The sequence below is a fragment of the Taudactylus pleione genome, unplaced genomic scaffold (genome assembly GCF_031769625.1).
Source record: "Taudactylus pleione unplaced genomic scaffold, aTauple2 ptg000205l, whole genome shotgun sequence".
NCBI classification, from domain to species: Eukaryota; Metazoa; Chordata; class Amphibia; order Anura; family Myobatrachidae; genus Taudactylus; species Taudactylus pleione.
The window spans coordinates 6,503,453-6,518,208 of record NW_028284607.1 but is presented as its reverse complement, the minus strand read 5'-3'; the positions used below and the strand labels follow the sequence as shown (position 1 = coordinate 6,518,208).

Genomic DNA, 14,756 nt, shown 5'->3' with positions numbered 1-14,756 from the left:
CTCATCCTGTCACTCAAATTAGCAGACACTCACTATTTTGCGAACACACGATTTCCGACCGCAATGACTGGTTGGCGCATGCACATTACGACCCATACGCATGCGCAGATGTGCGAACATCGCTCGGAGCGAACGAGCGGCCTCTTACGAGCGGCTCTGAATCAGGCCCTCAGTCCACTCATAGCTCTGCTGTAGAGTTCAATGGAAGCTCTTCAATAAGAGATATGGACAGCTCACATAATGTGTGATAATTGTAATTCAGCACTATCTTGCTCTTGGTTTCATGCACAGGGAAGAGTCCCAAGTTGCCTCTTATATGCTGTATGTTCAGGGTATGTAGTAACCTATTAATATTCTATGCTCAAATTAAACCTATGTATATAATGTGATCACTATATGCATAAGCAAGTCATTTTCCTGGATCACTGGTCTAATTTTTCCGTCCTCAAAGAAATTTCCAATTAACTTACTAATGTATTATTAATATACTGTACATCTGCCTTCTAGGATGTCACACTTGACCTGGTAGAGCTGACCTTTAAGGATCAGTACATAGGCCGTGGAGATATGTGGAGGCTGAAGAAGAGTTTGGTAAGTTATAAGAGGATTAGATTGTGAAATGAGAGAAATGGGGCACGCATATATTTTATTTTTCATCATTTTATTACATTTTTGTTACAAATATAGTACATGTAAACATGGTACAGAGGACCTCATTCAGAGTCGGTCGTTGCGGCCGGACGGTCGTACGCCACCGATGTTCGCTAAACTGCGCATGAGTAAAATTTGCAATGTGCGTGCGCAAACTAGCTATTACGATCAGAAATTTCTCCTTCAACTTGGCCAGGTCGTTAGTTTGAGTGACAGGATGAGGCGTTTGTGGTTGGTAACAGGGGAAGGTGCTTGTGAACGGGGGAGCTTAATTTGCATATCCGGCCCCTTTTACCTTACAACCGTGCGGCCGCAACGACCGACTCTGAATGAGGTCCAGTGTCTCTTTGGATTTTTTTTTGCTAAGCCTTATGTACAACAGGGTGGTCCCCCTACTACATATATTTTTTTTTTTGTGCTTGCTTATTCTCTGAACACTCCTATGTTCTCCTGCCCACATCTGAGTTCACATTTTCATTCGACATATAGTAAGTTAGCAAAGTTGCATATTAGCACAAGAACACTTTGCTGCTTGTCAAGGTCATAACTGCATCACTGGGTTAGATAGGTCTCCTTTCCAGGTCTCCACCTCAATCACCCCTTTATTTAAGGGGTACTTATCATTGCTGGTGATTTATTTTCTAAATTACTGAACAAACTCCCCATGCTTCTCCTGGCAGGTTAGTTCTTGCGCATACATTACTCAGAAGGTGGAGTTTGCTGGAATCAGGTAGGTAGCTAAAATTGTGCTATACGTATTATTATGAGGGGGTGTAAAAATACATTTTATTAAACTTCAAAGTTAACACCAATGTGTCTCTTTATTGAATCGCTTTCTGTAACACATAGCTTTATAATCATTTTAAACATTGTACTACAATGAATTCAATAAAAATGTTTTTCAATAAAAAAAAAAAAAAAACTTTTATCATGGTTATGTTTATACATTTAATATACATTACAAACTAGCCTGGACCCTGAAGTACACCTGCAGCCTTAATTTCTTTTACATTGTCCTCATCTATTACCTGGATAACTATACAAATTAGGGGTAAATTATTGCAGACAGGCGTAGTCTCATACCTTTTGGAATGAGGTATATCAGGAGCAGACTGACTTACAGTACAGAAATCAGTGTAGCTTCCAACATCACTTGAGTTTCAGCATCACTGCAGAAGAGAGGGGGTGATTCAGCTGCGGACGGGTATGGTATTGCAGCTGCTAACATGTCAGCAGTTCTGACAGCTGTAATATGGTAATGCAGCAGGAGTTGTTATATTATTTTCCTGCATGTATTACTGATCCGAGCTGCGTTCAAGGACGCAGCATCGGATCATCTGCATTCCCTTTGGCCGGCTGAGTGGCCATGGGGTCACACAAGCCAGGCACCGCAGATGAGTAAAAGGAGCCAGGTAATCTCCGTCAGACGACAGAGATCCTGGCCTCTCCACTCTTCTGTGTTGGGAAATCACTTGGATTTCAGAAATCACTGCAGAACAGAGGGGGTGATTCAGCTGCAGAGGGATATGCTATCACAGCTGCTAACATGTTACATTTCCTGCATGCATTACTGATCCGAGTTGCGTCCAAGGATGCAGCATCATCATCTGCAATCCCTTTGGCTGGCTGAATGACCATGGGGTCACGCAAGCCGGGCACCATTGATGAATAAAATAGGGCAGCCTGGCCTCTCCACTCCCCCCCAACGGCGGCGACACACCTCTGTTTTCGGAAACGGAGGCCGTCACCACCCATCCCCTGACCAGAAACGGCAGCAGACTGTCAATCACTGACAGTTTGCTGCAGGACTGCGTGCGGGATCACAGACCCGGAGTGCACATGCGCAGTACGGGTCAGGCGCATGCACAGATTCTTGATAATCGTGAATTTGTATGATCCCTGTCACTGCATCCGCAGCTGAATCATCCACTGAAAATCACTCTGCAGACCAACATTTAAGACCATCTCTAGCAGGGCTGCCATTAGGGGGGGGGGGAATGCCGAGACTGTAGCCCCGTTCCCGAACAGAAGGGGGCCCATGGCACTGTGTGGCTGCGATCAATTTCCCCTTCTGTTTATAATCTCCATATGCTAAGATTTGTCAGGATCAAAGATTCTGGATTGATTATGCTGTTGCCACAGTCTGAATGAATCGAGTGGATTGTATCAAGTGCTGAGCTGCTCATGAGCCTGCCAAAGTGTGACAGTAAGAGAGTCTTGGTTTTATGGATTGTGTGACAGTGTGTGGCCCTGACAAAGTTCAAACCAAGGCAAAAACCTAATCCTGGTCAAACTACACCACCATGCCAAATTTGGTGGCACTAGATGCAAAACTCAGACCGTGCATAAAGGACATACAGACACACACACTTTCTCGCTTATTATATAGATAAATGTGTGATTTTGAATTCATACCAATTGATCAAGCCCCCCCCCCATACACTTCCAGGACTAGATCAGAATAGGTTACTGCTGCGCAAGGAAGCGCAGACGACATATTGCTTGGATTCTTTAATGCCTCATGGTCTGCATGAAAATTAACTTGTTTGTGGGCTGCCTTCTCCCCCTCTACATCCCGATTACCTTAGTTTCTTTTTTTGTGCCCAAGGAGTGGGTCTTGACATTGTCCGAGCCCTGTGGGTCTTTGAGTAGAAATCTGCTGAATTCCTGCTCTATAATGCACACAAGCTTGGTTAGCCAGCGATTCCTGATTGCCTCGTGGCCTATTCTACCAGATTGGTCGGTGCCTCTTGGGCAGCGAGACACAGTGCCTCTGTGGTGCAATGATGCGAAAAAAAAGCCACCTGGTCTTCAATTTACACTTAACCAAGTTCTACAAATGTAATGTTTTATAGAAAGAAACGCCAGTTGTGTGTGAAAAGTTTTGCGCGTAGCCATAGCTGAGTGTACCCATCCTTTAGGTGGCATGTTTGAAATGACCCCATGGTAATACAGTTTCCCTTAGATAAGATGACAGAGAAAATAGGATTTTTGGTACTCACCATTAAAACTCTTTCTCCTTATCCATCTGGAGGACACTGCATCCGTCCCTCTCTCTGTTTTGCTCTCTTATTTTGAATGTTGTTCAGGGTGTATTTTCAATCTCCTTTGGGTATCTTAAAGTCGAAACTAATGTGATGAGCACTATGTAGAGAGGGAGGAGGCAGCCCAAAAATGTTTTTATTTGAAATTGTGCCTACTCCTGTACACCCCATGGTTATTAAATGTCCCCCAGATAGGTTACAAACAGATTTAACGGTGATAACCAAAAATCTTATTATTGATACTGTACATCAATTTATAAACATTGTTAGATTGGATAATTACATTTATAATATGTGATTATTTAACTTGGTTATTTGTTGCTTTCCTCTAGGGATTTACACTGTCCAGCATATATTTCACACTGACACATTCCACTTTATTGCTTTGTTTATTTAGACTTTTGCGGTCGTTTGTCTATTTGGTGTGAGCTTCATTTGTACAGATGTCATTGTATGATATTTAGTGTCAATGTGTCTAATTAAACAGGTATATTTAGTTGAATATTATGTCGTAGCTGTTGACAAATGTGCTCTTAGAGTACCGAAACTGCTATTGGGTTTATGAACATGTCTATTCAGATTAGTATATTAAGAGGTTATGCTGTTATTTTTCAATAAATTATTGAAAATGAATTAAATATAATGTGAACAGTGTTCTCTAAATTTTAATACGGGAACCACTGGCTTGCACCCGGCAATGTGATATCTTCTGCATTGTAGAGCGCAGGCTGGAGAGTTGTGGGTGAAGAGCGAAAAGGTGACTTGTGGCTACATCAGTGAGGATACCAGGGTATGTATGCCTTTTATACCTTTCTCTTGTTACCTCCTTTCTGTCTTGTTGTCCTAATGAATGCACCCTCTCTTCCAATTTTTGCAGGTAGTTTTCCGTTCTACATCCGCCATGGTTTATATATTTATACAGATGAGCTGTGAGATGTGGGACTTTGATATTTATGGTATGAATTTCTTTGACTTTATCAATGCCTATTTAATACTGGAATGCTTTCACACCACTGTTGTGTTGTCCGTTCTTGCTTATTTTATGGCAGTATCCTAAGATTTCTGCTTATTTGAGTTTCACATTTAGGCACACATAAAGATACACATAATTGTTTAATGCAGCACTAACTTCATAGGTAAGTTTTCTTTTACAGTAATTGATGTTATCCCTAGTCAGTACTTTAGTTTTGTTTCTGCTATTTACTATTGTGGTATTGTGTTAGAATGGCAAGATGATTGCCCTCCAAGTAAATCTGAGTGGATTAAAACAATGAACAAGCAGTAGAGAATTGCCTACAGGTACTAAAACAGGTCCATCTTGCCCTCTTGGTTACTTGTGACACTGACTCTAATTCTGTCCTACACTGGGAAGACTAAGCTATAAGTTCTGCCTGTATTTCTTTTCTGTTCTGTCATTGTGTGTATAATTTTATTTGACCTCTCCAAAATAAATTACTTTTAGAAAAATATTTTCACCCCCATCCACATTTGGGGTACCTTGGGTTGCTAGAGGAGACCATAGGAGTTGGCATTTAAAGAGAGCTATAGCTTTAAACAGAAGCTCCTCCCTTCTGAAACCCCTAGAAGGCAGTGTTCTTTAAGTGCCCTTAGGAGTTGGGCTTTTCTCCTTAACAGCCCCGCATTAGCTATAGTTATTTTTCGTGTTTATGTAATTCTTTTGTTTATTTTTAGTTAAGAAAATGTGTGCTGCTCATCGCAGCACACATCAGGAGTGAACTGGTCAAACTGGTGGAGCTCCAAAGACAGGAGCTGGTTAGGGCCATAGCTGTGCCTGCCCTCCCTGCGCAAGCGTGGGATCCCAGTCCTCCAGGACCAACATGCCTGTATCTGATTCAGCCTGACTGCTGACCATGGAGCGTTCCGCTTCAGGTTTTGCCAAAGTTTTTGATCACATCAGGAGTGAGGAGCAGTTCTTCGAGGAACCTAGACTGCCCGAGGCCCATAAGAGCCTTCCTTCCTCCCGTGATTCTTTGGAAGATTCGGACTTTGTCAAAGAGGAAGGTGACCTTCAGGATGAGGTCATTCCCCTGGATGGTGAAAAATTGGATTTCCTCTCCATTCACGTTATTGAAGATTTCACTAATGCAGTTCGGCAGTCAGTAGATTGTTTAGATTTGGATCCCCAGGATGAGGTAGCTGGGTCTGTCACGGTCCTGCGGGCCGACCCTGAGAATCTTTACTTGTTACCTCAGCACGTGTGGTTACTCAAAAACAGTCACTGCCACCAGCAAAGGGAGAACTTTAGTGCTAAAACACAAGGTAAGCCTTTTCCCTTAGCTGCGCACAGAATTATGAACACATACATTTTAAATATTTAATTCCAAGAATATCATCAAAAATTATGTTACAAAAAAGTTTCAAAGATGATGATAATTTTAAAAGGTCACACCAGTTACTCACAATTTCAAGAAATAAAATAACAAAAAAGGGAGAAACACCGTTCGGGTCACCTGGACAGGGCCAATTGATGGCGGAAGTGAGGTCTCTTCCTAAAGATATGGTCGCACCCTGGCATGTCTTCACCTACTCACGAGTAATGCACAGTGTTTAATTTCAAACACACATTTTTATGTCCTTTCGCAGGCTGCTCTTGGTCTCTCCCCCCCTTGAGATAGTTTTAACCCTTCCCAGATCAGAATTAATTGTTTAGGTGACTGTAACACAGGTTCTCCTGGTCACATGAGCAGGGGTTATTTAATACTCACTCCATCCTGTTTGAACTTTGGAGACTAGGCTTGTGTCAACAGACCTGGACATTTTTTACAGCTGGCTAAGACGGTTCGACACCTTGCTGGCCTGAATGTCTCTCCTTGGCTTTAAGCCTGACCCCCTGTGGTGTTATAAACAGACACCAGTCTTTGATCAGTGTTCTAAGCCATAAAACCACGGATATTAACAACTTGTACATTGAGGGCCTAGTGGCTATAAGTAAACACTAGCCAGTCAATTACCTCCCAGCCATCTGCCATAAAATTTGAAAGACATATTTTTCTACACAATATACATGAATAGGTGCAGCCTATGAAGAGGGTATGTTCATAATCAGGGTTATGCTCCAGGGCCTTTTAATGTAGACTCAAAGGGATGCTGGCATTTCCTTCACCTTCAGAGGAAGACTGGAAGTTAAAAACTTCCCTCTACCATACAATCTGGAGGACACTGTTAGACTAGAAGGGATAGCACAAGAAGCAGACACTAAATTGTTAAGAAACGAGAACTATGCTTCACACTCCACCCCCTCCCCCCAAGCCCTCGCACCTCATCCAGCTCAGACCTCAGTCTTTTTACTTATTACATTGAAGCAAAGCATGTTTTTCTTTTTCTCCAGAGAGATTTAGGTTTTTTGTTTAATTTCCTTATTTTGGATTCCTGCTCCTCAGACCATGTTTACAGGGCTCAGTGCTCACATGGAGAGGGACATTAGATTAGTTAGGAGGCTACCTGGAAGTCCTTGCCGCCGGGCTACTCCATTTCACGCTTCTGGAAGCGTCTGGGCTGCAGGCGGTTTGCTACTTTCACTGGTCCTGTTATTTAGGCTCTAGTGACCAGTGGTAAAGGTTGGAGGTGTCACTTCTACAGCCCCCCAGGGAAGAAATTAGCAGTATATCATTCTCAGAATACTGTACAAAGGATTTACAGGCTTGTGAGACTATATTTCCCTGTTGATCATAGTATAATTATTGCTGCTTTGTCTCATTAGCTAGTGTATCTTTACATCGCTCGTCGAATTGCAGTGACACTGTCGTTCAAGTGTCTACCCAGCTTTAGAATCAACAGGGAGCGAAGATTATAGTCAGTCTTGAGCAGATGCTGTGATTGGGGATGAAAGAGGCAGATGAGCTGTGCTGAGCTGCCAGCTCCAACTTGGGTGGTTGCCTGAAATATGTTTTCGCTGTATACACCTGTATGATCACTGGTCCTGTCTTGCTCACTTGGGTTCAGGCCTGTGTTGATACTATTATATAATATCATACTGCTGGCTATAGTCATTATACTGTTACAACTGGGAATTTATTTATCTCTTTACTGAGCGAATAGTCATTATCTGAGCAACTAGATGTTCACTGGTATATATAGTCGGTGTAATACTGTTATGAAACACCCCTGTATATGTATAAGACCCCTGGAGCCTCCTACTGAGATCTTCTGCCTATAAAAAAACCACCCGTCGTTCCCATAGAGTTGAATACACTCACCGGTACTTAAGCGGCCGCCAGGAACTCAGGCAGTAGGGGCTTGCACAATACAAGGGTGATCACAGGATATTGGCTGGAGTAGATATACAGTCAGGTGAATAAATATTGGGACATTGACAGAATTTTCATGTTTTGGCCTCTATTCACCACCACAATGGCTTTGGAATTAAACAAACAAGATGTGCTTTAACTGCAGACTTTCAGATTTAATTTGAGGGTAATTACATCCAATTCAGGTGAACGGTGTAGGAATTACAACGGTTTCTATATGTGCCTCCCACTTTTTAAGGGGCCAAAAGTAATGGGACAAACTAAACAATCCTAAATCTAACTTTCACTTTTTAATACTTTGTTGCAAATCCTTTGCAGGCAATTACAGCCTGAAGTCCGGAACGCATAGACATCACCAGACGCTGGGTTTCATCCCTGGTGATGCTCTGCCAGGCCTCTACTGCAAATGTCTTCAGTTCCTGCTTGTTCTTGGGGCATTTTCCCTTCAGTTTTGTCTTCATCAAGTGAAATGCTTGCTCAATTGGATTCAGGTCAGGGGATTGAACTTGGCCATTGCATAACATTCCACTTTTTAGCCTTAAAAAACTCTTTGGTTGCTTTTGCAGTATGCTTCAGGTCATTGTACATCTGCACATATACACCTACCTCCTAGAGAGTGTTCTTGATTTGGCCAACTGTTCTGAAGGGGTTTTTCTTCACCAGGGAAATAATTCTTCTGTCATTCACCACAGTTGTTTTCCGTGGTCTTCCGTGTCTTTTGGTGTTGCTGAGCTCTTCGGTGCATTCTTTCTTTTTAAGAATGTCCCAAACAGTTGATTTGGCCACACCTAATGTTTTTGCTATCTCTCTGATGGGTTTGTTTTGATTTTTCAGCCTAATGATGGTTTGCTTCACTGATAGTGACAGCTCTTTGGATCTCATATTGAGAGTCGACAGCAACTGATTCCAAATGCAAATGTCACACCTAGAATCAACTCCAGACCTTTTACCTGCTTAATTGATAATGAAATAATGAGGGAATAGCCCACACCTGTCCATGAAATAGCTTTTGAGTTGATAGTCCCATTACTTTTGGCCCCTTAAAAAGTGGGAGGCACATATAGAAACCTTTGTAACTCCTACACGTTCACCTGATTTAGATGTAATTAATTACCCTCAAATTAAATCTGAAAGTCTGCAGTTAAAGCACATCTTGTTTGTTTAATTCCAAAGCCATTGTGGTGGTGAATAGAGGCCAAAATTTGAAAATTCTGTCAATGTCCCAATATTTATGCACCTGACTGTAGATACTTTACAGTGTCAGGGTAATTGCAGAATCAGAACCAGAATCCACAGGGTTAAGTGCAGGACAATTAGTCTGGATAGCAAACAAGTGAATTAGCATACAGCCACAATAATCCACACAGCAAGACTTGTAGCAGCAGCACAGAATCCAAAACAGCATATATGTGTGTGTAAAGCATCCACAGTGTTAAAGGCTAGCAAACAGGTGATTTAGTAGCCAGCAACAAAAATCCTCATGGCACACAACAGGTGTAGCAGCAGCACTGAATCCAACACAGTATATATATAGTCCAACAATGCTGCTACAATGGCCTACCTAAATCATCAGGAAGGTACAAGAAGTTATGCAGTCATGAAAGAAGTGACAAAGGTTCTGATTTGGGCAGATTGTCATCTTCTGGCCATCTCGGCAATATTCATACCGGGAGTACTCAATTGGGAAGCAGACTTCCTAATTCGCTAGGGCATATACATCAGAGAGTGGTCTCTCCATCTGGGAGTGTTTCAGCTCCTGGTAAACAAATGGGGTCTACCAGAGATAGATCTCATGGCGTCATGCCACAACCACAAGGTCCCCAGGTACGGGTCCAGGTCCAGAGACCTATAAACAGCCTTTGTGGACACATCGGCAGTAAGATGGGGACTTCAAGCTGGCATATCTCTTTTCTCTGATTTCTCTACTTCCAAGAGTTCTCAGAAAATTCCAGCAGGAAGGCGGAACGGTAATACTGGTGGCTCCGGCTTGGCCCAGACGTCATTGATTCACTGACATACAGAATCTGTCCATTGACAGTTCATATCCTCTTCCTCTATGGCAGGATCTGCTAATGCAGGGTCCCTGCCAACATCCGGACTTACCTCGTCTGGCTTTGACGGCGTGGCTCTTGAATCTTCCATCCTAAGAGTGAAAGATTTTTCCAGTTCTGTAATTCAGACGACGATTAGGGCACGGAAGCCTGCATCTGCCTGCATCTATTACCGAGTTTGATATTCTTTTGGTCAATGGTGTTCCCATAGGAAGTATGATCCTAAGATATTCAGGATTTCCAGGGTACTGGCTTTTCTTCAGGCAGTATTAGACCAAGGTCTGTGCCTGGCCACTTTGAGAGTGCAGGTTTCTGCACTGTCAGTCTGGTTCCAGAAGAAGATTGCTTCATTACCAGATGTTAGAATTTTTCTCCAAGGAGTTATGCGAGTTCAGCCTCCTTTTGTTCCACCGGTAGCACCGTGGGATTTGTCTTTGGTTCTTAAAGGACTATAAACTTCCCCATTTGAACCTTTGGACTCTGTGGATTTGAAGTGGTTAACAGCAAAATCACTTTTTCTTCTTGCTATTTCTTCTGCTCGCAGAGTCTCTGATTTGGCAGAGCTCTCTTGTCGCTCCCCATTTAAAATTTTTCACCAGGATAAAGCTGTACTTCGTGTAAGGGTGGGTTACCTTCCTAAGCTAGTGTCCCATTTTCATGTGATTTAAGAAATTGTAGTTCAAGATTTTTAGACTAGAAACCTTTCTCTAGGTGAAGCCTCCCTGGATGTAGTTCGTGCTCTCTGTATCTATCTGGAACGTACAAACTCTGTTAGAAAATCAGATGCTCTTTTTGTATTATATGGCTTTCACAAACATGGATGGGCAGCTAATAAGCAGACTCTGGCGAGATGACTACGCATGACTATCTCTCAGGTGTACACACAGGCTGATCTCCCTGTCCCAAGCACGGTGACAGCGCATTCTACTCGGTCTGTAGGGAGATCGTGGGCATTTAGTTGTGGTGCCTCCGCTGAACAGTTGTGTAAGGCAGCCACGTGGTCTTCTGTCCACACTTTTCTTAGGTTTTATGCCTTTGATACTTTTGCCTCTCAGGATGATTCCTTTGGGCGACGAGTTCTCCTTTCTGCTCAGGAGCGTCTCCCACCCTAGGGGAACTGCGTAGGATATCCCCATGGTATCCCTGTGGATCCCTATGGACCCCGAAGAAGAAAATTATTATGGTAGACTTACCTAGATAACTCCTTTTCTTCGAGGTCCACAGGGCACCCACCCTGACGCACCTGGCTTCATTGGTTATATTCTTTCAGTCACAGATTACTTCATCTTATGTAAGAGTGTTTCTGGTGTACGATTGTTCTTCCTTCTCCGCTTTCCTTCTCCTGCCTTGAGGCTTGTTAACTAAACTGAAGTCCTATGGCTAGGGATGGGGTATATATGGGGAAGCACCTGGGGCATTCGGATAGCAGAAGCTTTAACTGTTTGGTGCCTTGTCTTCCAACCATAATATCCCAATGGTATCCCTGTGGACCCTATGGACCTTGAAGAAAAGGATTTATCTAGGTAAGTCTACCATAACTCTAATTTTTGTTATGTCATGGACTTCTCAGCTGCGCTCGCACTTGTCTGTCAGGAGCTTGTATTGATAAATGGGCTCATGAAGAAGCCTGAGTGGTCTTTTTTCCTAGAGGTTCAGATTTCTGTCCATGGTTGGAGGGTAGTCCGTTGTACTCTCTGCATCCACCCTATTGTGTCCCTGAGGTGCATTATTACAGTTTGATGTATTATGATTGAGCCTCCTTGAAGTCCTGTCTGATCCTGGTGTGCAGGGTTGCAGTTTGGGGGGCTTAGGGTTGAGCCTCACTGAAGTCCCCTTCTCATGTAAATTTTTCTAGGACGGGACTAGTTATGCTCCCCGATTGCTTTGATTGGGTTGATTGAAGGAGCCCTAGAGGGCCAGCCTATTCTGGATTGTTGTCTTCTTGGATGGGTCCATTTGGTCTTTCGGGCCTCAGATGCTTTATCTTTGGCTGATTGCTCAGCTCACTTTCCTGTTGTGGGTTGCTACGGATCCCTTGTCTGTCCCATCCTGGACAGACTGGCCTGGTTTCCTGCTGGGCAGTCCATTAGGTACAGTGTGGGCCCCATTCGACACTTGTTAACCCCTTGGGATTTTCACTATTTTGAAAGTCTCCCAGGGGGCTTAGATTTAGGAGTTCATTCAGACCCGCTCGTTGCAGACGATGTTCACTAATGTGCGCATGCGTGTAGTTCACAATGCTCATGCGCTAACTGGTATGAGCGATCGGATTTCGCTCGCTTGCCCTGCAAAGATAGCCCAGTGGAATGAGTGACAGGAGAGACCGTTTGTGGGTGGTAAAAGGGGCAGGGCAGTAGGAATGGGGGAGTGGAGTTAGGGACGCAGGCGTGCCAGAGTGTTTTCACGCCGTTTCTGGGGCATGCGTAATTAACAGGCAGTGTCATAGTACACGTCACATGGTTGAAAAATACACTGAAGTACTCGCAATGCTTGCGGTAGAGTACAGTCAACCACAAGCGCTGCGGCCAGATCCGATGTAAGCCGATGTACCGATTGTTGAATATACTTGAGATGACGTACGCAAGTGGGCGGCTAAAGAGTCTGGTAGGCATCTATAAACACAAAGTGATCGCTCGCCAAGACATAGTTTGCGTGCCGAGCGAGCGGCTGCCATGACGTCACTTTGCAAAATGTAAATACGCTGGGAGCGAGTGGCCGCAATTAGCGAGCGGGTCTGAATGAGCTCCTTAGCTTTTTCAGTCAGGGAACATTGTTCCTATACTGCAGATTCTCCTTTAGTCTCTGATTTCTCCACTCATCGGTTTCTCTTGGAGACGGCCAGCGGCCAGGTGTTCAATGCAATTAGGGACTTGCTGCTGTTTTTGTCTGGCAAGCTTAAATTGTTTCACTGGGCTGGCATTAGTTTCATTAGGGCTCAATCTCGAGTAGTGCAGTTTCTTGAGCAGCAAGACATGGTGCATCGGTTGGGTAATGGTGCAATGCGGTCACCTGGTCCTTGGTATACACTTTTATTTTTATGCTTTGGTTTACATTGATGGTTCCTGAGCAGCCAATTGACGTACAGTTTCACAACTGACTTTGCCAGGCTGTACCCCCGCCCCCCCCCCGGTACCCCTTTAGGCTTGCTTTGGGAAATCTCAGGATTTTTTTACCTCACCGTTAAATCCATTCCACGGGATCCATCTGGGTGGCACTGCATTCCCATGCTGTATCTTATTCTGTTTTAGCTATGCTTTTATTCTCCTTCCTTCTCTATACGGCTAAAGAGTGAAGTCTGAGTTCTGGTAAGGTGGAAGGACTTAGAGGGGAGTGGAGCCTAGCAAAGTCTAGCAGTGTTCCACAGATAGATGACAAGGAATAAATTATATGGTGAGTGCAAAAATCATCTTTCTGTCCCCTGGAAATTTGCATCCCTTTATCCACTTCTGGCAGATTAAATATCAACCTAAGGAATAGATGCGCCAGTGGTGAGCTTGACCAAGACCACTGCTCTACTGGTTCCACGTTCGGAATCTTTTCAGGACCAGCTAGATATGAAACTCATTGCGGGGACTCCTGCTTAGGTTCAGTGACAGATTGATGTGTTAGGTGATGCTTGGGTGTTGGGAACCATAACCAGGGGATATGATCTCAACCTCAACGGTCTTCCACCTAGGTGTTTTTTAGCCACCACTCTTCCCCAGGACAGGGTGAAGTGGGTGGTCTTAGGTCAGGCTATAGATTCCCTGCTCCCAGAGGGGGTGATTGTAGTGGTTCTGGTGAAGGAACATAATAAGTGGTTTTAAACAAACTAATTCCTAGTCCAGCAGCCAGACGGTTCCTTCTGACCCATCCTCAATCTATTGGCCCTGTACTCCAGGCTTTAGGTGGACCATTTTAGAGTGGGATCCCTCCACCTGAATGTCTTCCATCTATTAGTACAGAGGTTGGGTCACCCAATGGTGGACCTCATGGCCTCTCTTCCCAACTTCAAGATTCCCAGGTTTGTGCACGTTGCAGGGATCCAAAGGAGGTAGCTGTGGATGCTATATGTTCCGTGGAACTACAGTCTGAGGTACATCTTTCCCGTGTTACCTCAGATTGTCAAGAGGTTTAGGGGGTGCCAGTCACACCTGGTGACTCTGGATTGGCCCCGACGATCCTGTTACGCCAATGTTCTAAAAATGTTGGTAGGTCCTTCACCAGGATCTTCCTCAATGTCTTTAACAGGATGGCTATTGAAACCAGTCTATTGAGAGTGAAGGAATTCTCTGTGGTGCAGATTATGTTGCAGGTTAGGAAGCCTGTTTCAGCACAGAACTACTACTGGATCTGGAAGATCTACATCTTGTGAAGTGAGGAAAAAGGGGTATCACACCTCATGGTTTTGTCTCTCTTGGTTTCTGGCCTTCCTTTATGAGTGTTTGGAGGTTGTTCTCCGCCTGCGCTCTTTAAATGTTCTGGTCTCTGCATTTCCGGTTTACTTCCAGAGGCATTTGGCCCTTATTCCACATGCTCTGACATTTTTGCAGGGCGTCTCGTGGGTCCAACCCTCCTTTATTCGACCTGTGGCTCCTTGGGATCTCAATTTTGTTTTTTCAGCACTTCAACTTGCTCCTTTCGAGCCGTTGGACTCTGTTGAGCTGAAGTTTGTTACTTTTAAGTTGGCGTTTCTCATGGCCATTGCGTCAGCTCTGCATGTCTCTGAGCTTAGTGCTTTGTCATACAAATCACCCTTTCTC

At 43.9% G+C, this 14,756-nt stretch overlaps 1 protein-coding gene across 6 annotated transcripts in view; it reads left to right on the top strand.

Moving 5' to 3' along the window:
* The window catches only part of DEPDC5 (DEP domain containing 5, GATOR1 subcomplex subunit), a 125,709-nt gene that overhangs the window by 32,487 nt on the left and 78,466 nt on the right, over window positions 1-14,756 (top strand). For all 6 annotated transcript variants that reach the window (XR_015879234.1, XM_088477890.1, XM_088477891.1 and 3 more), the window contains 4 exons: window positions 508-591; window positions 1,332-1,381; window positions 4,416-4,485; window positions 4,573-4,651. Coding sequence is in view for 5 of the 6 variants with exons in the window: in XM_088477890.1 (XP_088334016.1) it covers window positions 508-591; window positions 1,332-1,381; window positions 4,416-4,485; window positions 4,573-4,651 (283 nt within the window). In the remaining variant the exon portion in view is untranslated. The remainder of the gene's footprint in view (window positions 1-507; window positions 592-1,331; window positions 1,382-4,415; window positions 4,486-4,572; window positions 4,652-14,756) is intronic.